Source organism: Loxodonta africana, chromosome 4 (assembly GCF_030014295.1).
Source record: "Loxodonta africana isolate mLoxAfr1 chromosome 4, mLoxAfr1.hap2, whole genome shotgun sequence".
Taxonomy (NCBI): Eukaryota; Metazoa; Chordata; class Mammalia; order Proboscidea; family Elephantidae; genus Loxodonta; species Loxodonta africana.
In genome coordinates, this window is record NC_087345.1 from 16,713,895 (window position 1) to 16,740,849 (window position 26,955).

Consider the following 26,955-nt stretch of genomic DNA (forward strand, 5'->3'; position numbering starts at 1 on the left):
TGATGCTGTGTGTGTAGATAGTACCCAGCACAGTGTTCAACAAACGTGGTTATTCTCCCAGCCTGTAGCCAGGGATCTTCTTCAATGGCTGGTCCCCAAGACTACCAATTTCCCTCTCTCTGAGCTCAACCATTCTCATGCTTCAACTCCTTAGCCTCCCCGGTAACCACCGGCCCTGATTTCTCTCAGAATTCAGGTCTTCCGGGCATCTCCAGGGCATCCCCTAGGCATCCCAGACCCAACTCAAGGCCCTGGTTCCTCCAGTACCTGCTAAGTGATTTGGGGCAGGTCACCTTGGCATTGGTCCCTCCACCTGTCAAATGAGCAGCTTACAGTAGCTAACTACAGAGACTGCCCCAGCCCTAACGCCCTAGGGTTCTCAATTCTGCTGAATCATCTCCCCATCGAGGCCTCACCTTCCCAGACTCACCACCTTCAAACGGTGCTACCATTCTTCAACCAACCCAGGCTTGAAAATGTGGAGTCAACTTGGATTTGTCCAAGCTGGATTTGCCCCCACGTCTGAGATACTCGCCTGTCTACACATTCCTCTCTATCATCACTACCATTATCCTAGTCCGGGCCCAGCACTACACATCCAGGCTACAGCTACAGCCTCCCCCATCTGGCCCACTCCTCCACTCTTTTCACCCTCAGAGCCAATGGGCAATAGAAAACTAGAGTGTCAACCTCCCAGCAACCTTTGCATGGAAGCTGGGCCTCCTCATGTCACCGTCAAGAACTGAAATCTAATATTGACAACCTCAGCATCCTGGAGATCTTTTTAAGGTGAATGGGGCCGGGGGGAGACCTTTCATGTTGTTCAGACTAGACACTCAATAAATATTTGTTAAATTCATTCATTCATTCATGCTTTTAAAAACACACCCATTGTACTGTCATCTCCAGCCTAAGACAGGTGTCATGCAAATCTCATGAAACCTATGGCCCTTTGCTCCACAAAAGGGTATTTGCATGGGACATTGTGCGTGTATTTTCAGGGGGATTTTAGTCCCCCCAGCCCATCTGCAGAGCACAGGTTGGCCCTGATGGAGATGGTTTTACTGACAGGGAGACTTGAGACACAAAGAGAGGAAGAGACTTGTCAGAGAACATGCTGAGCGTGCCTTTCCACCAGGCATGAGATCATCAAATCAAAGTGCTGGGGCCACTGCCAGCTCTACCACTTCCCACGTCTGTGGCTTTAAGCAGCAAGTCACAAAACATCTTTGCGCCTTGGTGTCCTTCTCTGTATGGTGACTGTGCCTGTGTTGCAGTGTCGTAGGAAAAAGATGAACTTCGCCCAGTCCTAAGAAGACAATCCCTGCTCCATTCCCTTCCATGCCTTTTTTCTTCCTTTCTTGACAGGAGTTTGGAGAAAGGATATGTTGCTGCCATCTGAGGTGGTCATGGAAGGCTTCCTGGAGAGGGTGAGACCTGCCTGGGACTCAGTTTCAGGTGTTAGAGGGAGGCAGGGGCCAAGGATTATTAATAGGCCTGGCTCAATGGGCTCAGGGAGAGTGAATGTGATACAGACGGTTGGGAAGTACCTGACGCTGGAAGGGGAGGGGGACAGGGACTGGGGGGTGCGCCACCTCCCAAAATAGCCAACGCAGAAGCCTATATAGGTGGCCATCCCACCACTAGGCTCACTTTCCAACAGGACTCCCACCAGCCCCATCTTTCAGTACAGGCTCTGGCCCTCCACCCCTAACCAGGTGAGTGGTAGCTCCTGGGCTGGAGGGATGCAGTAGGGAGGGGCCGGCTGGAAGGGACAGCATCTCCCCTTCCCCCAGCCACCCAGGGGGTGGGGTGGGGGTGCTGAGAGGTAGGAGTATGGACTTTTGCGTTCTTTCTCCATCCTGCCTTCTGGGGTGACCTGCGCCAATCCCTCCCCTGTCTGGGCCCCAGGTTCCCCATCTATAGAACAAGAGAGGTGGAGCCAGATATTGTAGCCTCTGGCAATGCCACCAGAGGGGGCCCCCGAGTGGGCAGAGGAGGCAGGACGGTGTGTGGAGGATGGACGGGTTGATCAATATCAAGGGCAGAGCTGAAAGGGAATCAGCTGATGCTCCAGCAGGAGGACTGGGCCCAGAGAGGGTATCTAGCTGGTCAGGGAGAGATGGAGGAAGGAGAGGAAGAAGGGTGGGCCCCTGTTGAGGCTCCAGCCTTCAGCTTGGGGTTCAGTGCTTGGGTTTGCTCCAGGAGACATGTGAGACTCAGATAGGGCTGAGTGTGAGACTTGATAAGGCTGGGTCCCAGGTACTGGGGAGGGGCATTGGAGCAATTGGTGACCTCGAATTAGCAGACCCTGAGTGGTCCCTGCTTGACCACTCCTCACTGTGTGTCCCTAGGCCACTCGCTGACTCTCTCCAGCCTCAGTTTCCCCACCAGGATAGCATAAGTGTCCTTTGGCTGGGAAAACAGATTCTCCAACTAGGCTGAGCCTGCGGCTAACAGGATAGCATAGAAGCTCCGATGGTCCGAGTTAGCAGCCCAGCTGGGGTGGGGTCAGAAATGGTGGGGCAGCAGCAGGGACAGCAGGGACCACAGCATCTGAGGAAGGTCCAGGGGAAAGACCTCGAGCCAAGGGATACCAGGTTGGGAGCTGCAGCCTTGGTCCCTTTTAAGCTAACTGGTGGGCTATGTATGGCCTGAAGGAGCTAACTCACAGGGAGGGCGCCCCAGGAGTCAGTGGCTTCCTCAGGGTTCCAGGAAAGGCAGGGGTCCAGGGCCAAGCACAGGAGACAGTGTTGACAGGGAGTGTGAGGGAATCTGAGCCAGTGGCAGCTGGGCAGCCCTCCTCCCACCCTGGTCAACACTACCAGGGGCCACTCCAGCCCCAGTCCCTCCCCACCAGAAGGGACCACCACCACCATCCAATACAACTCCACTGACAAAAGTCCAGAGAGGGGGGAGGACACAGCCCAAGGTCACACAGGAGATAGCATAGCCTCAGATTTGGGGCCCAGGCCTCCTGACCCCGGTGTTCCTTCTGCATGCCCTGCAGGCAGCTGGTGACAGCCTGGATCCTTGAGAGACTGTGGAAAAGGATGCAACTGGTCTCTGGTTGCAACTTATTAGGGAGTGTCACGTTTCCAAACACATGAAGTTTGGTGCACAAAACCAGCTGGAGCTTATCTAGAAAGTGTGCTCCCAAGGCGCCACCTCTCTCCCATGCATACACAGGGCCCCTGGTCTCCTAGTGGGGGAAGGTGCATAGAGGTTCCAAGTAGCCTCCTCCACTCTATCCTCCCCCACAAAAGGCTTGTGGGGAAGAGAGAGAGGGTGGACCAAGTCGACAAGGGGACCAGGGAAGCAAGGGGCGGGGGAGGTCTGAGAAGAGCTCTTTGAAAAGCCAGGCTAGCAAAAACAAAACAAAAATCAGGTTTCAAAGCGCACATCCCTTGCCAGATGTGAGATGGAGTGCCCACGAAGGGCCCAAGCAGTGCCCGCCTGTCCCAGCCACCCCTTCACTGTGTCCTTGGGTCAGGTTTGGAGACCTCAACGCTCAGATTTTGCAGCATAGATTTGCATCCAGGGTAGACAGGAGGCGAGGCTGAGGTAGGGGCGAAGAGAGAGAAGGAATAGAGCTGAGGGGCCACAGGGATAGAGGCCTGGCTTCTGCAGGTTCAGTATCCTGTCAAAGTGGCCTACAGCTTTCCAGGTGCACAGGCCGAAGCTTCTGTGCTGCACCAAGCCCGCACCTCCTGCATGTCCTTGACGGCTGGCGAACTCCGCCCCACCCGGCTAGTAGCTCGAGCGCCCACTAAATTCCAGAGGCCGCCCGTTGCCCTCGCACTGGCCACAGCCCCTGGAATCTCTCGGACCCCAGCGGGGCGGTCCAGGAGCTGAGGGCGCCGGTCCGGGGCCGGCCGAGCTGCTCGGTGGCGCAGCTGCACTGAGTAGCTCTAGCCTCGCGCCCCGCCCGGCGCCCCCTGGCGCTGTGCCAGGGCGGGCGGGCGTTCGCCCGGCGCGCAGCACTGCAGCGCTGGTCATATGAGCAGAAATGATGAGAAAAGCACTTTTTAATCTTTTCGCACTTGCTCTGCCCGCTCAAACAGTTGCAGGATGTCGATGGCAGACTTGCTCAACGCCGAGGACATCAAGAAGGCAGTGGGAGCCTTTGCCGGTGAGCAGCGCGCTACCCTGCGCATTTCCTTCCCTAATCCACCACCCTCTCCCCTGTACCCCGCGGGCCACACTGCAAGCCAGTCCTCCCAGCACTTCTCTGCCCACTCATCCCGCGGGGCGCTGGTGGCGGGGGTCCTTGGCATTTCCCAAACTCCGTCCGGGCGGAGCTTGGCGCAGGCATCTGGCAGGGAGGTCAGGCGTCCCGCCTGAGCGACCCAAACTTGCCGGCGCTGTGGCCGATGGCCACGAGCTGCAAGGACTCAGGTGTTCAGGGCCAAGGGCCAAGTCCAGGGCCAGAGGCGGGACCTCTGAGTTCTCTGGTCGCGCTCGGGACTTCTCCTTCAAGGCACATGGAGGGGCTGCAAGCGCGCACGCCTTCTCACCCCTTTCCCCAACCCGGGCTGTGCACAGGACTCTTCCCACCCGGAGGCGGCCGTTGCTGGCTCCCAGTCTATCCGAGCCCCTTCCCATAGCTCAGCGTCCCCCGCCTCCAGCGGACCCGAAAGCGAGGTGACCTTCCCGGAGCTGGCGCTCCGCTCTGCCCAGCCTTGAGCGGAGCATCCCCGGAGCTTCCAACTACCAGCCCAAGAGGGCGGCGGGAGGGCTGCAGGAGGGAGGGGAGCCGGCAGCTTCACCTCTCGGAGCCACCCCGACTTTAGCGCTTGGCTGCCCCAACTGAGACTCGGAGAGGTCAAGGGACTTGCCCAAGGTCACCAAATGTGGCAGAAGGGGGTTAGAACTGGGGTCCCCACTGCACCTCTAGGACTTGGTCCATCACCCCAGTGTCAAAGGGAGCAACTTTTCTTCCCTCTGGCCCTGGGCAGAGGAGAGGAAAGGAGCCCGACTCCCAGTAGGACAGTCCAACCCCCCACCTCCTGCCCCAGGTTACCTGGTCTAACTTTGTACCCTTTCCAGGGCGTTCTAAGAGAGGAACTTAAGACAGAAAATTGGAAGGCTCCCATTTCGTTTCTGCTTGGGGTCCCCTCCCCTGGGCACGGAGAAGCTCTGGGCAGGCAATGATCACTTTACCTTGAGTCACCTTGCTACTTCTGTGGAGAAACTTAGCTGAGATCCTCAGGAGCCTGGCAGCCCTCCCCAACTGGCACAAGAATGGGTTTCTGAGGCAAAGCCAGGACTTTTGGGTCCTGCCCTCCACACAGCCTCCTCCCAGCCACTGTGTGACCTTGAGAGGAAAAGTTGTCCTCTCTGTGCTGATTTTCCTGGCAACACCATCTGTGGCCACAAAGAGGGTGGGCTATCCTCCCTCACCACCCCCCCCACACACACTCTGGTTATCCCTCTCACCACCCTTGGGCACCCCTCAGCAACCGCCTCTTCATAGAAACAAGGTTCTCATAGGACCGAAAGTCTTGGTTGGGTTCTAAGATGAGCTTCTTCTACAGAAAGCCCCCCTTTGCCTCCACCATCAGCACAGGGTGCAGTGGATAGAGGGGCCGGTTTGGGGGCTAGCAAGATCTGGGTGTGAGCCCCCCCACCTCTTCCCCCACCAGCTGTGTGACCTCGCCTAGGCTCAGCCCTCAGGTGGAGGCCCGTTCCCTGGAGTCCCCCTCCCAAGGCTGGCAGGTGGGAGTCAGTCAGCCAATGTGATGCCCGCCCCCATTCTCCCACCCTTCCCTACGCCTCTTCTGTGTCCTCATTTTAACCCACTCCTCCCCCACAGCTACCGACTCCTTCGACCACAAAAGGTTCTTCCAAATGCTGGGCCTGAAGAAGAAGTCCCCGGATGACGTGAGGAAGGTGTTCCACATTCTGGACAAAGACAAGAGTGGCTTCATTGAGGAGGAGGAGCTGGGGTAAACTGAGTCTCCTGGGGGGATGCCCATCCTGAGGCTCAGGGAGAGGAGGTGGGCTTGGGACTCTTGCTTCCAGGTTCCCGTCAGCACCCCCCCCTCGCCCCCCCGCCGCCCTTATCTCTGCTCCCGTCACGGAAGATGGAGGATAAACGTGCGTGACCACAGAGCTCAGACCCGGGGAGCCAGGGGAGAAATGCCCCTGGTGCTGTTGCTTCCGGAAGAATAAAACCCTCAGCAGAAAGCGCAACTAACTGGGTTCAATTACAGCCACTTAATATTGCTAATGGAATGCTACTACTTAATAATTTAATACAAATGAAGAGGTAGTTTTTTCTGGTTGGCTTGTACCATAGGCAAGGCAGAGGACGTTTTTTAAAGGCACCTTCCACCATCCTGCAGACTCCCACTCCTGTCCTAGGGTGACTAGACATGGTTCAGGGAAATTCAGGGGGTGCAGAGCCAGCTTTAGGGGTTCAGGAGTCCTTGGAGCAAAGCAGAGGAGGAGAAGGCTATAACCAGGAAAATGGCAAACTGAGTGGGCCAAGAACCTTCCCATCATAAATCCCTGGCCCACATATGCCGGCCCAGCTGTGTCTGATGTCACCCTCCAGCCAAAGCTGCCTTGAATTTTGTCATAAGGAGGAAGGAGAGGGTGTGGGGAGGGGCTGTTCAACTGGGGACCCCCCCACCCACCCATCCTGTCTCTCCTCTAAACCGTCCCACAAAGGTTCTATTTATCTGGAAATTTCTTCTACCCAGCCATGCCAACACATGCACACACAAGTGTGCTTGCACACACATAGTCAGGCTAACTTCTACCCATGCTCCAGTCACCACCTCCTCCAGGAAGCCTTCGGAGATCTTCCCCTTCCCTCAGGTGGAATGAATGCACCTTCTCTACGCCCCTTTCTGCTCCCCGTCGTTGCATCCATCACCCCGTGCATTCTCTCTCTAAGTCCTTGACCTCCTCCCCAATCTTATTAGGAGGTTTGCTAAGATCCTCTCTATATCCCCTAGTATCCAGTATAGGCCAGGAGAGAGAAGGCACTTAATGCAGGTTGAAAAAACAACAAACGTAGGTGCTGAAGTGGGGTCAACCCTTGGATGAGGCCAGCTGCCCTTCCTGCACATTCACCCACAAAGGCATAGCCCAGCCCGGGCTGCCTGGCCTGGCATGGCTGCATGCATTACATGCCCACTGTGCTGCCTGTCCCAGCTGCATGTGTCCCCTGTGCAGATGCCAGCCCACCAGCCATTCGGAGCAAGGTGACCTCATCTGACTCCCTCCCTGCTCTCACCCTTTCCTCCCTCAGGTTCATCCTAAAGGGCTTCTCCTCAGATGCCAGAGACCTGACTGCTAAAGAAACCAAGATGCTGCTGGCTGCTGGAGACAAGGATGGGGACGGCAAAATTGGGGCCGAAGGTGGGTCACTATGACTAGGGTCTGGCACAGTGTGGATCGTTGGGATGTTGAAAAGCAAAAAAAAAAAAAAAAAAAAAATCCATAAAGCTATGCTGGTTACAGGGAAGGGGAAGAAGGGGCTCCGTCACACCCCAAGATTAGGAAAAAAAGGTGGCAGGGGGGCAATCCATTAGGTCTGAGAGCTCGGTCACATGAGCCAGGCCAAAAAAAAAAAAAAAACTGGTAAATTTAACTAAATTTAAACAACTCAGAAAGAATGGATTCTCTTTTCCCCTATTGGATAGGAAGCCCAGGAGAATTTGGGATTTTGCTGGAACTTTTCCTGAACTTTTCCCTGGGTTCCAGTCCCTGCTCTGCCCAAGCTCACTGTGTGACCTTGGGCAGTCTCTCCCCTTCTCTGGGCCTCAGTCTCCCATCTGTAACCCGAGGAGATGAGGCCAACTGATCTCCAAGGACCCTTCCAGCTCTCACATGCTCAGATTCCAGGGATGGAAATTCCTTCCCTCCCAGCCTCCTCGGCACCTCGTCCTGGTGTTCCGTAACCTTGAGTCCCAGAAAATGTGCTTGGTTTCATTCAGACGTACCATTCCAGCTTTGCAGGAGAGCCAGGGAAAGAGCCAGCCGGGTGTCGTGTGGGAATCAGGAAAAGAAATATCTGGCCTTGCCTTACTTTTCAAGCTGTGATCTTATCACAGGCAAGTGACTGGCAGGCCACCGCCCCACTCCTCCATTCAGATCCAACTAGTAGTCACGGAATACATCTTAGCATCGGTGCTGTCACAGGTTTAGCTCTCCTAGACATCACAGCATCCTTGGGAAGTATCTCCATTTTGCAGATGTGCAAACTGAGGTTCAAGCGGCTTAACTTAGTTCAAAGAGCTAGGACATAAGTGGTGGAGCACGGATTTACAGCCAAGTCTGCAGAACTCCAAACCAGGCCTCTTTGCAGTGTGCTATGCTGTATTATTCACTCCTGTGTCTGTAGGTACATGGGCTTGGCCTGGGCTCTCCACATTCAAATCTCCACATACCACTTTCTAGTTGTATGACCCTGGGCAATTCAGGGTACTACTCTGGACCTCAGTTTCCTCATCTATGAACTGAAGGTATTGATAGTTTTTATCTCATAAGGTTGTCATGAGGATTAGATGTGTTAATATGTAAAGTGTCTGGCACATCAGAAAAAGAAAAACCAGACCCGTTGCCGTCAAGTTGATTCTGACTCACAGCAAGCCTATGAACTGCCCCATAAGGTTTCCAACGAATGGCTGGTAGATTGAACTGCCGATGTTTATGGTTAGCAACCGAGCTCTAAATCACTACATCACCGGAGCTAAAAAAAAAAAACTAAAAATCCATTGCCGTCGAGTCAATTCTGACTCATATTGACCTTATAGAACAGAGTAGAACTGCCCCATAGAGTTTCCAAGGAGAGCCTTGTGGATTCGAACTGCTGACCTTTTGGTTAGCAGCTGTAGCTCTTAACCACTGGCCCACCAGGGCTCCACCTGATACAAAGCAGGCACTTAATTAACCCAGACCCCCGTGCCATGCTTCCCTCTCTGTCCCCATCAGCTGTGATCTTGGTCATATCATCTTTCCATACCTAGGTCCTCTTGTTGGCAAATGGAGTGCACAATTTTATCCTAAAACTGGCTTGGGCTCATTGTGAATATTAAGTGGCTGTAGACACCAAATTGCTTTGGGAAGTTACAAGGACTCTGCAAATGGGAGTTGGGTTTATTAAAGTTTTATGCCAGAGACAAGAATGCGCCATCTCTAGCAAGGTCAGACACAGCGAGTCCCCTGGCCTTCGATGCCAGCTGTCCTTCTCATGGCTGGGAAGGGGGAGGTGGTTTTAAAGGAGCCGAGTGGAGAGTGTCAGAGAGACCTTGGTGGCTTTTCTTGGGTGATTCCAGTGGGCGGCAGGTCCTTCCGCACACCCCATCCTCACTGAGCCACCTATCAGTCAGCTGCATCCCAAGCCCTGGTCCTTACCGTGACCCCAACCCAGGCCTTCTGGCTTGCCTCTCCATTTTTATTTGCGGCTAATATGCCATAGCTCAGAAGCTCTGGGCAGGGTCTTCATGGCTGGCTGCTCACCGACAACCTAAATGATGAAGGAAAACCAGGGCAGGCTTTGGCCTGGTTCCCCGCCTGCCTCCCTGCCTCCCCCCTGCCGTACTTGGCTCTTAAAGAGCTAAATTCTTCCATAAAACCAGCAGAGATTTACCGAGTAGCAAGTCCGTGCCCAGCAGTGGGGGATAAGAAAAGATGAATCAGGCCCAGCTCTTGGTGTCACCATTTCCTGGCCGGGTGACTCTGAACAGCGGCGCATTTACTCTGAGCTTCAGTTTCCTCATCTGTGAACTGGGCGTGATAATAAGTATCTCACTGGGATTATGTGAGGGTTCTGTGCCGTAATGTACATGCATGTTGAGCGCAGGGCCTAGCACATAGTAAGTGCTCAATAAATGGCGGCTGCGATATTATTTGTAGTCTATCCACGCCTTGCTTGCAGTTCTAAGCATCTATACAGAAGTGAAGAACCGTATCAGGCAGAGAGAGAGAGGTGGAGGCCGAGATCTGTGTGGAGGGACACAGCATGGAATCGAGCGGAAAGGGGAGGTCCAGGCCCAGGCATTGGCATCAGCAAAGGCACGGGGGCTGGAAAGTTGAGGGCATGTTTAGAAAAGAGCAAGATTGGTTTGCCAGGAATAGGAGGAGAGAGAGAAGTATTACCGGGATGTGTAATATGTGCCCAGCCCCGTGCGGGGCTCCGTACAAATATCACCTCATTTGACCTTGGGATGATAGTGGATATAGGTAGAGATGCAGAAGGGGCAGTTCAGGGGGTCCGAGGTCACACAGCCCCCAAGTGCCAGAAACAGGATTCAAACCCAGGGCTATCTGACCACAGGATCCAGGCTTTTCCCACCTGTGCTGCCTCCCACTGGAATTTTGAGGTCAGGACAGAGCCAATGGTTGGGGGAAGAGATGAAACGGGCAACCAGTGCCGACTGCGCTCCATGCAACACCTTCCCGCCTCCCACTGCCCAAGCCCCGTACGCCTTCTGGAGGGGGCTGGGAAGAGTGGGTGTGATGATGCCCAACAGGGCAGTGAGGTGGGAGGGAGAGCCCCTTATGAGGCCCCAGCAGGTTCCGTTTCACGTGCTCTGCTGCTTCTGACTGCCAGCGGGTCCCAGCCCTGCCCCCACCGCGGGAGGATGCCTTCCACTCCCCGTATGATCTAGGGCAAATCACAAAACCTCTCTGACCTTCATGTGCCTGGTCTGTACAATCAGGGATCCGATCACTAGCCAATCACTGGGATCCCTTCTAGCTCTAGGACTCCACAGATATCACGGTGGATAAACCTCTCGACAGAGGACCAACTTGGCACTTGGGCTCAGCTGTGTGACCTTGAATAAGGATGGTGATAGCACCTACTTCATGGAGCCCCTATTGTGTGCGAGGCACAGTGCTTAGCACTGCACTCATGTAATCTTCCTAACTACTCTTAGAGGTGGATCCTAGGAGTGTCCCATTTTCGAGCTGAAAACATGGAGGCTTACAGTAGCTAAGGGTTTGGCTAAAGTCCCATGGTTAGGAAGAGACAAGATCAAGACCTGAGCTCCAAAGCACATGCCCTGTACTGCCACCATCATTCATTCATTCAAGGCCTAGTGAGCATCTATGGTAAGATTATTTCACTGATTGACTTATTGCTTGCTTCTCTCTCCCACTAGGATGTTAGCCGCACGAGAGCAGAAACTTTGTTTTGTCCACTTGTGAATCCCCAGTACCTGGAATGGGGACTGGCACATAGTAGGGGCCCAAGAAATGTTTGCTTATTACATGAATGAATGAATATATATGTGTGCGGGGATGAGGAAGCACAGTGGCTGCCTGTAGGGGGAGGCAGTCTGCCGGCCAAGGCTGGAGACCTGCGTGGGCTGGAGGCTGGCATGCAGCAGTGGCTGGGGGAGCCCAGAGGCAGGTATCACCCCGTCCCCAGCTCTGTTTGTCCTTCTGAAGGTGATATTCATCAAGTTCTTTAAGATCCCAGTTTGAAGGGGGAGAGTCGAGAGACAAAGTTCTAATAATAACCCTTTGCATTCCTGTCTCTGGGACAACTCCTTCCAGGAAGCTCAAAGACTTTTATAGCTGTGGTCGATTGATCGTTGGAGACCAGTGCCATGCTGGCAAGGGGGGTTTTAAGGGGGAAAAAGAGAGAGAAGCTAGAAAGGGAGGTAGGTGCCAAAATCCCAGTTGCAACTGCAAAATGCAAGGACGCACAGCAGATGGGACTCACTACGTGACATGTACCTTTCCCAGCACTTTGCCTTCCCAACAGTGGACCTCAAACTTGAGCTTGCACTGGAGAGACCTGGAGGGCTCAGGAAAGCACTGGTGGCCAGGCCCATCCCCAGGATTTCTGATTCCTTAGGCCTGGGATGGGTTCCAAGCTTTTGCATTTCTAACGAGTTCTCAGGTGATGCTGATGGTCTGGGGAAAACACTCTGAGGACCACTGCTTTACAACCCCCATTTTACAAACAAGAAAACAGAGGCACTGAGAGGTTAAGCAAAATGCCCTCACTCAGCTGCCAGGTGGCAGAGCCAGGATTGAGGCACAGTGGTCTGGCCAGGCTTGTATCCCCTCTGCCTTCCTGCCTGTCACATGGGCATGTGTCCCCGGCCGGGGCACTCCACCTGTGACGCTTGCTGGGACCTTACAGATTGGCAGAAATAGTGGTTACCATCCATTCAGCACTTCCTGTGTGCCTGGTACTGCACATGGACCTTACTTCTATAGCTCTTTCAGTCCTCACAACAGTTCCCCAAAGTAGCTCCGTGACCCTCACTGTGCAGACGAGGAAACTGAGGACCAAAGAAGTGGAGCAACTTGCTCAAGACCACACAGCTCATATGTGTTCGAGCCCCACTTCGAACCCAGACGTTTGCGCTCATCGCCACTTACTTGGATAAGACACATACAACCCACATACACACCACACACACATGCAATCCTAGTGCGTTTCCTGAAACTCGTCCATGGGTCCAGTTTCCATGCTTCCAACCTGTTCAAACTCAAGAGCCCACGCTTTGCTTTTCCCCTTCATTTGCTGCAAAATTTCCAGTCAAAATTATTTCCTGACCATTGCCGTCTCCGCTCACCTGCCTGAAGGCGTTTGCCTTGTCTGCTTCCTTCTGGCAAAATCTGTTCTCTTTTATCCTTAGGTAGTCTATTTAGCAAGGGAGGTGGAGTGATGGAGTAAGTCCTCAGGCTATAACAGCACACCTGAAGTCAGACAGAAAATACTAAACCCGTTGCTGTCAAGTCAACTCCAGACTCATGGAGACCCCATGTGTGTCAGAGTAGAACTGTGCTCAGTTGCTGAGTTTTTCTGAGTAGATCCCCAGGCCTTTCTTCTGAGGTACCTCTGGGTGGACTTGAACTGCCAATCTTTTGGTTAGCAGCCGAGCGCACCATTAACTGTTTGCGCCACCCAGGGACTCCCAGACAGAAAATAGAACTCGCCAGCTGTGAGCGTGCCCAAGCCTTTGCCTCTCTTTGGACACACATTTCCTCATCTGTAAAGTGGGAATCAAAACAGTCACCTAACAGAGTTGTTGCTCACATTAAGTGAGATTGTTCTGGAAATGACTGAGTGATACTTTTTTCTCTCTTATTTTATATATTTATTAGAATGTATATTTCGTTTATGGAAACCCTGGTGGTGCAGTGGTTAAGAGCTTGGCTGCTAACCAAAAGGTCACCAGTTCGAATCCACCAGGTACTCCTTGGAAACCCTTTGGGGCAGTTCTACTCTGTCCTATAGGGTCGCTATGAGTGGGAATCGACTAGACGGCAATGGGTTTAGTTTTTGGTTTTATATTTCATTTGTTAGCCGCCTCAAAACCCCTTGGAAGCAGTGGGAAACAAATCCTCAAATGATATGAAATCGAGTCTAAGACAGGAGAAACGGGAGAAGGATTCAAGGAGACTCTCACCTGCCTCCCTGTAATTCCAGCCTTTTTTTTAGCCAGTGTGGGATTTGATTTCCCAGGAAGGCAGGACGTGAGTACCAGGGCCAGGTCCTGGCCGCCGGGCCCCAAGGTGGACACTGCTTTGTCCGCGTCTCATATTACGCTCACATCAGCCAATAGGGTCAGGCGGGCAGAGGCTGTGACCCCCACTTGAAAGATGTGGAAACTGAGGCCCAGAGGACATTAAGTGGCCAAAGTCATGTAGCAAATCCTTGGCAGAAATGGAACCTGGGTCTCCTGACTCCGGTACTCTCTCCAACTAGGCTGCGTGGAGATATCCAGGTTATAAATGGTTCCCGTGCTTAGCAAGCTGCTCGTTTTTATTCCCAGGTGGACCTCGCCTGACTCCAGCCTTATGCTGCACTAGATAAGATTGAGCAGAGGGAGCAGAGGCAGCACTTACATAATTGCCCTCAGTAAAGAGGAGCAGTAGTCAGGGCAGAAAAAGACCTTCACTTTCCGTTTATCCCTCTTCTCCCTGGGTGGTGCAAACAGCTAATGTGCTCGGCTGCTAACAGAAAGGTTGGAGGTCTGAGGTGCCTCAGAAGAAAGGCCTGGCAATCTACTTCCAAAAAGTCAGCCACCGAAGACCCTGTGCAGCACAGGTCTACTCTGACACACATAGGGTGGCCACGAGTCGGAGTCGACTCAGTGGTAACTGGTTCTGGTTTTTCTGTCTGTAGGATATCGCTTGAGTCAGAACGCTGTCAAGTCAGTTCTGACTCACGGCCACCCCATGTGTCTCAGAGCAGAACTGCTCCATAGGGTTTTCAAGGCTGTGACCTTTAAGAAACAGATCGTCATGCCTGTCCTCTGAGGTGCCTCTAGGTGGGTTTGAACCACCAACATTTCGGCTAGTAGTCAAGCACTTAACCATTTGCGCTAGGCAGGGACTCCTGAGTCAGAATGCAGGGCCACTCAACTCCATCCTTTGAGAAAGGGATCCACTCTGGCGTGAGCTGTGCCTGAGTTAGAATCTTCCTCACTGAGTGACTTTCAGCCTCAGTGTTGCCGGAAGTAAAATGGAGATACGAAAGCTCGAGGATGAGATGGGCTAATACACAGGGCAGTGCCTGGCACAGAGCAGGCCCCCAGAACTGTTGACGCTGCCTCCTCGCGGCTGTCTGGCGTGACCCCGGATGACTCTGCCTCCGTTCTCTAGGATGGGAACGTGATCCTTGTTTGCAATACCAATTTTAAGAAACCCAGCCCAGGATCTATTTAGGGGCAAGGTGATAAACCAGGAGGCCGGTTCCTTCGTCTTGGTCATCACAACAGAGGGGAGGAGAGAGCCTTCCAGCTGCTGACTCAAAGTCCTTCTCGGTTTCACTTCAGGCTATCAGCCTGTGCCGTTCTCACCTGTCAATACTTTCTAAATTTGTCCAATCCCCACAGCAGCCCGGACTGGGCAGACCTAATTAGGCTAATTTCAGTTTCCTAAAGGCGAGGAGGCCAGCGTCCTCCCAGTCTCTGAATCTCCATCTGCTGCCTGCCCAGCCCCCACCCTTCCCTGCCTGCCTGGTCGCTTTCTGAATGAACGTTGAAGGTATCAGCAAGCCAGCCTCAAAGGGCCTTCCGGGAGGCTTGAGACTCAGAAGTTAGTGCTATAATTGCACGTCTTATTGGAGGAAGAACTTTCTGAATCCTTCCAAAACAGCACTCTCCCTCACACCTCAGCAATAAGAGTTGATTTAATTAAGCTCCCACTTGGTGCCAGGCACTGTACTAGGCACTTCTGGTCCGTTATCTCAAGCGTACCTCACCATAACCCTATGAGGAGATACGCTCACTATCCCTATTTTACAGATGAGGAAACTGAGGGTCAGAGACTGAGGTCCCGCGGATGGGCATGCTGCAGGTGGGATTCCGGTCCGGATTGTTCTGATAGAGCCGGAAATTTGTATCGGGGCAGGTGGTTGCTATTTAGGCTTCCTGTCTCCTCTGTCTGTTTATGTCCTGCTTGTGCTTCTTAGTTTCAGAATCTTTGTGGTTGTTATTTCAAAGTTCCAGTTCGTGTCAGTTTCCCTGGGAAGATCCAAGGGAGGTGGGACTAGTGTTTATTGACCACCTATAATGTGCCAGGCACTGTTCTGAGATATTTCAATTGTATGTTTTCTGCTGGTCTTCCCGATAGCCTTGCAAGTAGGCATTATTATACCCACTTTGTAGATGAGAAAACTGAGGCTTAGAGAGGTAAAATAGTGACCTAAGGCCAACTAGCCGGGAAATGAAGGCACATGATTCCGACCCAGCTCCAGAGTTGCTAGAAGTTGTAGGCAGGTGCCAGGGCAGAGGCAGGAAACGGTAGGGGTAACGGAGACAAACAATGACAACAGCAACAGTGATGATAACAAAGGTCCCAGTGCCATCTACAGAGTCCCTGCTAAGTCACAGGCAGTAGCCCGGCATTTCAAGGCTTGGCTTTAATGGATTGATTTCCAGAAGCCTCTTGATAACAACAGCTGCCAATTGCTTGAGTGCGTGCTATGTGTCAGGCTCTGTGACGAAGCCAAGGGCTTTAATGCTGGTTCCTCAGGACACCCCGAGGAGGCAGGTACTCTCATGAGCTCCATTTTACAAGAGAGGAAACAAGCACAATGAGGTGAGGTATCCAGTCGAAGCCACAGAAGCAAGAAGCTGGGGAGCTGGGGGTTGAGCCCTTATCTGTTGCTCCAAACGCTGTGTGAGAGCTGGAAGGGAATTTTCTAGGCTTTGCCACAGCAAGGTAGAGAAACCAAAACCTGGAAGGGTGAGGTGTCTTGTCCAAGGACACAGTGGTTGGTGGAACCAAAACTTGTACCCCAACTTCTGCACCCCACCCCCCAATCAGGATCTTCCCACAAAGTCAGACTTTACAGTGTCTCTGTTTGCTCGTTTGTTTTTCTTCAAGGAGAGCCCTGAACATTTCAGAGGAGACCTTTTGATAGGAGGCTGTTGGTTAATTGGTTGGTTCGTAAGCGTTCTGCCCTGAGCGAGACCCACAAGACACAGAGAGGCGGCCTCTGCCCTCTATTTGTCTACTAAGAGCCCTCTCAAGGTTCTGAAAGGATAATTAGAATCCTGTGTTCTCTGCAAAAAGCCAGGCACGTGGCCATGGTGAAGCCCTGGCTGCTTCAGAGCGGACCCCAGAGCAAGCAGGGGTCTGACTGACAAGCTCTGGAAAACCCTGCAGGTCCCAAATACCTCCCATAGTTGTTGGTAGGGCCAGCGAGTTGGCTCTCACTCACAGCGACCCCATGTACGATGGAACGAAACACTGCCCAGTCCTGCGCCATCCTTATAATCGTTGCTATGTTGAGCCCATTGTTGCAGCACTGTGTCAATCCATCTCGGTTGAAGGTCTTCCTCTTTTTCGCTGACCCTCCAGTTTACCAACCAGGATGTCCTTCTCCAGAGACTGGTCCCTCTTGATAACATGTCCAAAGTATTTGAGGTGAAGCTTCGCCATTCTCGCTTCCACGGATCTCTCTGGCTGTACTTCTCCCAAGACAGATTTGTTCGTTCTTCTGGCAGTCCACGGTATATTCAATATTCTTCACCAACACCATAATTCAAAGGCATCAATTCTTCTTCAGTCCTCCTTATTCATTGTCCAGCTTTCACACGCATATGAGGCGATTGAAAATACCGTGGCTTGGGTCAGGCACACCTTTGTCCTCGAAGTGACATCTTTGCTTTTGAGCATTTTAGAGAGGTTCTTTGCAGCAGATTTGCCTAATGCAATATATCGTTTGATTTCCTGACTGCTGCTTCCATGGGCGTTGATTGTGGATCTAAGTAAAATGAAATCCTTGACAGCTTCAATCTTTTCTCGTTGCTTATGGGTCCAGTTGGAAGAATTTTTGTTTTCTTTATAATGAGGAGTAATCCATACTGAAAGCTGTGGGCTTTGATGTTCATCGTTCATTAGTTAGTACTTCAAGTCCTCTTCACTTTCAGCAAGCAAGGTGGTGTCCTCTGTATATTGCGGGTTGTTGATGAGTCTTCCCCCAATCCTGATGCCCCGTTCTTCTTCATATAGTCCAGCTTCTAAGATTATTTGCTCAGCATACAGAATGAATAGGTATGGTGAAAGGGTACAGCCCTGATGCGCACCTTTCCTGACTTTAAACCAATCAGTATCCCCTTGTTCTTTCCGAACAACTGCCTCTTGATCTATGTAAAGGCTCCTCATGAGCACAATTAAGTATTCTGGAATTCCCATTCTTCGCAGTGTTATCCATAATTTGTTATGATCCACACAGTCGAATGCCTTAGCATAGTCAGTAAAACACAGGTAAACATCCTTCTGGTATTCCCTGCTTTCAGCCAAGATCCATTTGACATCAGCAGTGTTATCCCTCGTTCTACATCCTTTTCTGAATCCAGCTTGAACTTCTGGCAGTTCCCTGTTGAGGTACTGCTGCAACCACTTTTGAATGATTTTCAGCATAATTTTACTTGCATGTGATATTAATGATATTGTTCAATAATTTCTGCGTTCTGTTGGGCCGCCTTTCTCTGGAGTGGGTACACGTATGGATCTCTTCCAATCGGTTGGCCAGGCAGCTGTCCTCCAAATTTCTTGACATAGACAAATGAAAGAAAAGACCTCCCATAGTTTGGCTAAAAAATGCCAGACCTCCTGCTTCTGGAGAGACCCTCAGCTGGCGTTCACGGTCCTCCGCAACCGACTGCCCCCAGGCCCATCTGGTGTAAAGGTGATTAACAGGCTCTTTGCTCATGGGTGCCACAAACAGTTAGGTATTCAACTACTGACTGAAAGGTTGGCAGTTCGAATGCACCCAGAGGCGCCTCAGAAGAAAGGCTGGGTGATCTACTTCTGAAAGGTCACAGCCGTTGAAAACCCTATGGAGCACCATTCTGCTAACACACATGGGGTCGCCATGAGCCAGAGTAGACTCAGTGGCAACTGGCTGCTGGTTCCCGATAAGCAGCCTGAGAGTCCATTTCCGGGGAGGGAGGAAGAGAGGTTGGTGTGGCATGGGAAGCAGTAAAGACTGGCGTCCCCTATTGATCATCTCTGCAAGTACAGGCCTTGGAGGAAGGACTCAGGCCTCCTTTATTCTAGGACAGAGCAACTCAGGGCCCAAACCAGGAATTAAATGGCAGATTGAAGCTGGAGAGAGTTCAACCTTCCACCCCAGCTGGACTCCAGCCCTACCAGGAACGTTGCTGTTAGGTGCTGTTGAGTCGGTACCCTGTGTACCACAGAGCGAAACACCGCCTGGTCCTGTGCCATGCTCCCAATCGTTGTTATGCTTGTGCCCATCATTGCAGCCACTGTATCAATCCATCTCATTGAGGGTCTTCCTCTTTTCGGCTGACTCTCTACCAAGCATGATGGCCTTCTCCAGGGACTGATCCCTCCTGACAACGTGTCCAAAGTATGTAAGATACAGTCTCGCCATCCTTGCTTCTAAGGAGCGTTCTGGTTGTACTTCTTCCAAGACAGATTTGTTCGTTTTTTGGGGGAGTCCGTACCAGCAATTGCTTCTCCATATTCAGGTAGGGGAAATTCTTGAGACCAGGGGCCAAGTCCTGGCTCTTCCTCTTATTTTCCACATGACCTTGACACTTCACCTCTCCAGGCCTCTGTGTCCCCATCTATAAAAATGGGAATCTTCCCATTTACCTCCCAGGGCTGTCATGAGAATTCTGTGAGTTAAGTTAGTACTTGCTGAATCCTAAGGAGGATCCTTGAGCCATTCATTCATTTGGCATTCATTTATTAGCTTCTGCTGTGTGCCTTCCATCTTCTTTTGATGCTTCCTGGAAGGAATACACACAGTCATTATATCAAAAAGAATTAGTCAATATTCAACCATTTCAAGAGGTGGCATATTATCAGGAACCAATGGTACTGACGGAAGAGATCCAAGCTGCACTGAGGGCATTGGCGAAAAACAAGGCTCCAGGAGTTGATGGAATATCAATTGAGATGTTTCAACAAACAGATGCAGCACTGGAGGTGCTCACTTGTCTATGCCAAGAAATATGGAAGACAGCTTCCTGGCCAACTGACTGGAAGAGATCCATATTTATGCCTATTCCCAAGAAAGGTGATCCAACAGAATGTGGAAATTATAGAACAATATCATTAACATCACACGCAAGCAAAATTTTGCTGAAGATCATTCAAAAGTGGCTGCAGCAGTATATCAACAGGGAACTGCCAGAAATTCAGGCCAGTTTCAGAAGAGGATGTGGAACCAGGAATATCATTGCTGATGTCAGATGGATCCTGGCTGAAAGCAGAGAATACCAGAAGGATGTTTACCTGTGTTTTATTGACTATGCTAAGGCATTCGACTGTGTGGATCATAACAAATTATGGATAACATTGCAAAGAATGGGAATTCCAGAACAGTAAATTGTGCTCATGAGGAGCCTTTACATAGATCAAGAGGCAGTTGTTCGGACAGGACAAGGGGATACTGATTGGTTTAAAGTCAGGAAAGGTGCGCATCAGGGCTGTATCCTTTCACCATACCTATTCAATCTGTATGCTGAGCAAATAATCTGAGAAGCTGGACTATATGAAGAGGAACGGGGCATCAGGATTGGAGGAAGACTCATTAACAACCTGCGTTATGCAGATGACACAACCTTCGTTGCTGGAAGTGAAAACGACTTGGAGCACTTACTAATGAAGATCAAAAACCATAGCCTTCAGTACGGATTACACCTCAACATAAAGAAAACAAACATCCTCACGACTGGACCTATGATCAACATCATGATAAACGGAGAAAAGATTGAAGTTGTCAAGGATTTCATTTTACTTGGATCCACAATCAACAGCCATGGAAGCAGCAGTCAAGAAATCAAACGATGCATTGCATTGCGTAGATCTGCTGCAAAGGACCTCTTTAATGTGTTGAAAATCAGGGATGTCACCTTGAAGACTGAGGTGCGCCTGACCCAAAAAAACAAGCCGTGGTATTTTCAATCCCCTCATATGCACGCAAAAGCTGGACAATGAATAAGGAGGACCGAAGAAGAATTGACGCCTTTGAATTATGGTGTTGGCAAAGAATATTGAATATACCACGGACTGCCAAAAGAACGAACAAATCTGTCTCGGAAGAAGTACAACCAGAATGCTCCTTAGAAGCAGGGATGGCGAGACTTTGTCTTACATACTTTAGACATGTTGTCACAAGGGATCAGTCCCTGGAGAAGGACATCATGCTTGGCAGAGTGCAGGGTCAGGGGAAAAGAGGAAGACACTCAACGAGGTGGATTGACACAGTGGCTGCAGCAATGAGCTCAAGCATAACAACTGTAAGGATTGCTCAGGACCGGGCAGTGTTTCGTTCTGTTGTGCATAGGGTCACTATGAGTCGGAACCAACTCAACGGCACCTAACAACAGCTGTGTGCCAGGCCTTTTCTAGCTGCTAGAAGAGTGGTGAGCAAGACAAAGTTCCTTGCCCTCCTGGATTTACATTCAAGTGGGGGAAGACTGACAAAAATAAGATCATTTCAGAAAGTGCTAAGTACTGTGAAGTAAATTAAAAAGGGCCAACGTGACAGAGTCATGGGGCAGTGACATTCAAGCTGGGACACATGTCACTTTATACCTAGGTCTCAACAGGTCAGAAACCTCCAGGTTAAAGAAGGCAACCTAAGAGGGTGGCTTGAGTCATGCCCGCTGTGTGACTTTGGTCAAGCTATTTAACTCTTGGGCCTCAGTTTCCCCACATGTAAAATACAGACCAAGGTATCTCCCCCATGGGATAGTCATGAGAATTCAACGAGATCATATATGCAAAATTTCTCTTACCTAGGCATTCAATAAATGTTAGTTACTTACTATATGGAGTCCCTGGGCGGGACAAATGGTTAACGTGCTCGGCTGCCAACAGAAAGTTTAGAGTCCACCCAGAGGTGTCTCGGAAAAGAGGTCTGGTGACCTACTTTCAAAAAACCAGATGCCGAAAACTCTATGGAGTACAGCTATATTCTGACACACATGGGGTTGCCATGAGTCAGAATCGACTTGACAGCAACTATTTTTTACTAATTATATAAACAGACAATATTAATAAAAGTACTAACAGTAAAAGACTTCTCAAAAGAGTCATCTCCCCACCAAGGTGGGCAGGACCGTAGAGACTCATGGCTCATGGCTGAGAAAGTGAGTGCTTTGATACCTGATGGGTGGGGGAGATTTTTTGAGGGTGTTTGTTGCTCAGTTATTTATTTGGGATTCCACTCGTGTCACTCACTATTAGTACTCAGCCTGAGAGCCTGGGGGCTTTTAGGACCAGGTGGTAGACCCTCCCTCTCTCCTACCTGCAGCCTCCTTGAAAGGTTGCCCAGACCCCAAATCCTGGTCATCCGTCTTTCTTGTCCTCAAGGGACAGCTTGGGGACAGGACAGGGTAGTGTCCATTTCCCAGGTCAAGCTCCAGAAAGGTGAGGAGCCCAGGTATGTGTCCCTCTACCAGTGCCAGGTTATTTCCATGATGATAACACACCTGGATTTTGTTGTTTCTTGTTGAGTTTGTGTTTTGATACAATTTGAGCCTTACAGAAGAATTGCAGAGGTAGTACAGAGAGTTCCATATACCCCTCACCCAGCTTCTGCAAATGGTAATATCTCATGTAACAATGGTACAGTTATGAAAACTAAGGAATGACGTTGATAGGCTTTTACATCTGCATTTCGTATAAAGTCCAGGAAGGGTGGGGCTTACCTCAAGGAAGCCCAGATGCTTGCTTTGGCCTTTTGGGAGCCATTTCACATGCAGTTCTTCATTTGCTCCTGGAGAGAATTACTAGTGCCCCCACCCTTCACCACCCTTCACCACAGGGGCAGACGAGGGAACTGAAGCCCACAGAGAGGCATTTTCCAGCAAATAGGGCCAGGCTAGGACTGGAGCCCCTGACCCTTGATCCCCAACCTGTGCCCTCCCCACTCACGATGCTCCACTTCCTAGAGGCAATGGAGACTGGCTGACCTGGGGTCCTGCATGCCCTGGCAGCCTGGGACATGGCATCTCAGGACCACGTGGTGGTACATGGTGGCAAACTCCTTCTTGCCTGCTCTCATCTGGAGAAAAAAAACGCCAGAGAAGACATTCCCTGGACCCCCTTTATTCCAGAGAAAGCTGAAGTCTTGGCTGCTGAACCATACCCCTTTTGACCCTTGTAGGGAGGACCTCACAGTTGAGGGGCATGGAAATCAGTGGGGGCTAAGGACCTTCCATGTGCCAAGCACCTGACATACCTGTTATCTCTTTTGACCACCTCCACTCCAGGAAGCTGACCAAACCAGTAGTCCTCAAGTTGGTTCTGACTCATGGTGACCCTATGTGCTCCATAGAGTTTCAATGGCTGATTTTTTAGAAGGAGAACACCAGGCCTTTCTTTTGAGATATCTCTGGGTGGACTCAAACCCCTAACCTTTGACTTAGCAGATGAGCACATTAGCAGTTTGTACCACCCGAGGACTCCAACTTTTATTCCTTTTATGGATGATGACAATGAGCTCAGAAAGGTTAGGTGCCTTATCTGAAGTCACACAGTCCATGAGCGGTAGAGCCAGATTGGAGGCCAGGCCTCTTCGGCTGTATTTGTCCTATCATACACAACTCTAGCCCAGCACAGCTGCTGGGTCTTCCCAAATACCCCCGGTGTTTCCTGCCCTCCTAGGCTTTGACTGGAGGTATCCCTTTTCCTCCGTCTGCTTTTTCCTGTAGGACTCCTGCCCCTTCCTAAAGTGCTCAATCAGAGGCACCTTCCCTCTTGAAGGTTTTCCTGCTACCTTAAATAGAAGACACCGCTTCTCCCTTTGAGACTTGAAGCCTCGTACCTCTCTCATCCTTTCACAGACATTATTGCCCCTCAGTGTCAGGCACTGCGCCCGTGCAGGGAGACAGCAGACTCCCTGCCTCCCTCCCCGGCGTTTATGCTCCAACACAGAAAACAAACAAGTCAGCAAGTATAAACTCAAAAATCTTCTGGAGGTGGTCAGTGCTGGGGAGCTAGTAAGACGTGGTGATAGCAAAGAGGATCACAGTGGTGGACGGGGATCACTGCTTTCACCAGGGTGGCCAGAGAAGGCCACTTGAGGAGTGACAGTGGAGCCAAGACCAGGTGAGTGAGAAGGAACTAGTGTGAGAAAACGTGGGCCGGCTGAGTGAGCCAGGTGGAGAGAACAGCAGGTGTAAAGGCCTCAGGTGGAGATGCCCCTGCGTGCTGGAGATTTAGAGAAAAAGTGGCAACACAGAGCACTTCTTGCCTGTCTTGTTTCCCAACTTGACCAGAAGCTTCTGTCACCTTGGGTCTCCCTTCACCTGTTTGGGGCTGCCCTTTTGTTAGTTTCGGTAGAATTGGATTCAATGGCGGGACCTTTGATCGCCCCCTAGTGCTGACATCAGTCACTGACACCAATAATTAATACCCGCAGAAGCATGGAGGAAAACCCTGGTGGCCTAGTGGTTAAGTGCTACAGCTGCTAACCAAAAGGTCGGCAGTTTGAATCCACCAGGTGCTCCTTGGAAACTCTATGGGGCAGTTCTACTCTGTGCTATAGGGTCGCTAGGAGTCAGAGTTGACTCGACCATGATGGGTTTGTTTTTGGTTTTTGGAGCATGGAAGCCTGGCATTGCCAGGAGGGAAGGGCAGGTGAGCCCACGGTAAACTTGAAGGTAAGCAGATGTGATGGGGGTGAAGGAGGACCTTGGACAGGGGAGTTTGAATGCTGGCTTAGACCTGGAAGCTCTGAAAAGTCACTTCTCTCTGGGGCTCAGTTTTCCCTTCTGTAAAATGGAAATAATAGACCCCAGTTTCCCAGGTGTTTGTGGGGTTTAAATAAGGAGCTATGAGAGGCAGAGCCCGGCTTACTCCGAGGACCTGTACCTGTTCACATCTCTGTGCTTCGTGGAGATGATCCCGTGTTTAGACTCGCTGGAAACCCTGGTGGCATAGTGGTTAAGTGCTAGAGCTGCTCACCAAAAGTCAGCAGTTTGAATCCACCAGGCACTCCTTGGAAACCCTGTGGGGCAGTTCTACTCTGCCCTATAGGGTTGGCTCTGAGTCGGAATCGACTCGACAGCAACAAGTTTTTTTGGGTTAGGGTCATGCTGGAGCATGCAGTGGTTAGAGCTTGGCTGCTAACCAAAAGGTCAGCAGTTCGAATCCACCAGCTTCTCCTTGGAAACTCTACAGGGCAGGGGCCATGCTTGGTCTTCCCAGGAAGGTGGCAAGACAAGCATGGTGGCTTTTGAACCTGACTGCTCATCAGGATCATGGCAACTTGCTTCTCACCCCAGACCTCCTAAATCAGAAATTCCAGGGTGGGGGCTTGGGAATCTGCATCTTTTTAAATTCTGCAGTTGATCCTGGTGGGTGGTTTGGGAACAACTAGCCAAATAGTTGAGAAAGAGCTCGGATCCAGAGTCAGGCTGACCTGGGTTTGGCTCCTGGCTCTGCCTTTTAGTAGCTGTGTGGTCTTGTAAAAACTGCTGAACTCGGTGCCTCAGCTTCCGAATGGGAATAATGGTAATACGCACCTTACAGGATTATTGCTGCTGTCAAGTAAGATACTGTATATAAAGTACTTAGAATAGTGCCTGGGGTATGATAAACATTCACAAAAATTTTATTGTTATTATTATGAATAATATGATGAGCCCTGGTGGCGCAATGGTTAAAGCACTCAGCTACTAACCAAAAGGTCAGCGGTTCAAACCCACCAGCCGCCCCATGAGAGAAAGATGTAGTTATCTGCTTCCATAAGGATTTACAGCCTTGGAAATTCCATGGGGCAGTTCTACTCTATCCTATAGGGTCGCTATTAGTCGGAATCGACTTGACGGCAATGGGACTTTTTTAGGTTTATTATGAATAATAGTTTGTGAGTGGTATGATATCATGAGGCAAAAGATATGGTAGGCCCACCATTTCCCATCTCACTTCATTCATTCATTCATTCCCCCACTCACTCACTCACTCCGTCACCCCGGGCCTCCTGCAACGGATACAAGAACCGAAAGAAAGCTGTGTACTTGGAGTGTGACCAGCCTCCTTTGACCTCTCCACCTCTGATTCACCTTCCTTTGTCACTTTCTCTTGCAGAATTCTCCTCTCTGGTGGCTGAATGCTAAGAGGCACTGACTGCCCTGGCCTTCCACGTTTCTGCCCCAAACAGCTGACCTCAGCCCCTCTTGCTGCCCTCCTGCGTTCTGTTCAGTTTATGTTATTTTTTACTCCTCCCATCCCCTGCAGCCTTCAAATAACACCATTCTTCTGGAAAATGCTGGAGAAATAATAAAGGCTGTACCAACCAGACTCTGCCTGCTCAAAAGGCAATAGGCTTTGTTTTCTCAGACATACCTGGGTAGGTAGGGGCGGCAGAATTCAGACAGAAAAGACGGTGGTGGGGGTGGGATTTACCAACTCCTCTTCTGCATTTTGATCCTGAGTGTGATAGTGATACTCTGTACAGGTTGTCCACTTAACCTTGAAACCATCCCATAAGGTGGGTAATGAAACTCCCATTCTACAGATAAAGACTCTAAGTCTTAGGTAAAGTGCTGCGTCTAAGCCACACAGCTAGGACTTGGAACTGAGACTTGAACTCAGGCCTGTGGATGGCTGGATGGCTGGATGGGGGGGTGGGTGGATGGATGGATGGATGGATGGATGGATGGATGGATGGATGGATGGATGGATGGATGGATGGATGGATGGGTGGATGGGTGGATGGGTGGATGGGTGGATGGGTGGATGGGTGGATGGGTGGATGGGTGGATGGGTGGATGGGTGGATGGGTGGATGGGTGGATGGGTGGGGGGGTGGATGGGTGGATGGGTGGATGGGTGGGGGGGTGGATGGGTGGATGGGTGGATGGGTGGGGGGGTGGGGGGGTGAATGGATATTTGCTGAAACTCTTTTGTTACAAATGACAGAATCCCAATTCAAAGTAACTTAATCAATAAAAGAATGGATTAATTGGCTTAGGTGCCTGAGTAGTCCAGGAGTCGGTCTTCAGGAAGGTCCCTGAGCGGTGCAAACCATTTGCACTGGACTACTGACCTAAAAGAGCCCTGGTGGTACAGTGGTTAAGAACTCAGGCTGCTAACCAAAAGGTTGGCAATTTGAATCCACCAGCTGCTCCTTGGAAACCCCATAGGGCAGTTCTACTCTGTCCTATAGGGTCACTATCAGTCAGAATTGACTCGACAGCAACAGGTTTGTTTTTGAGTTTTTCGTTTTTTGACTAACTTAAAAGTTGGCGGTTAGAACCCACCCAGCAGCCCCACAGAAGAAAGGTCTGGAGATCTGCTTCCATAAAGATTACAGCCAAGAAAACCCTACGGAGCAACCCTACTCTGTCACGCATAAGGTGGCCATGAGTCAGAATCAACTCGGCGGCAATGAGTGTGGCTTGCTGCTGAGGTCACAGGAACAGCTGGGTCAGTGCAAAGGAAAGTGGTGCGGGGGGCATCTCTGAGCACTGCTTTCTTTTGTGCTGGGTTCATTGTCAGGCAGGCTCTCCCTTCATGATAGCAAGATTTC

The 26,955-nt window shown here is 51.0% G+C and overlaps 1 protein-coding gene across 1 annotated transcript; it reads left to right on the forward strand.

The window, feature by feature from the left end:
* The first annotated feature begins 4,052 nt into the window (after positions 1-4,052).
* PVALB (parvalbumin) lies at positions 4,053-25,715 on the forward strand. Its single transcript, XM_023559949.2, has 4 exons — positions 4,053-4,132; positions 5,816-5,948; positions 7,262-7,371; positions 25,513-25,715. Exons 1-4 carry the CDS (start codon positions 4,072-4,074, stop codon positions 25,539-25,541), a joined length of 333 nt encoding a protein of 110 aa, XP_023415717.2. The 5' UTR covers positions 4,053-4,071; the 3' UTR covers positions 25,542-25,715.
* The last annotated feature ends 1,240 nt before the right edge of the window (positions 25,716-26,955 follow it).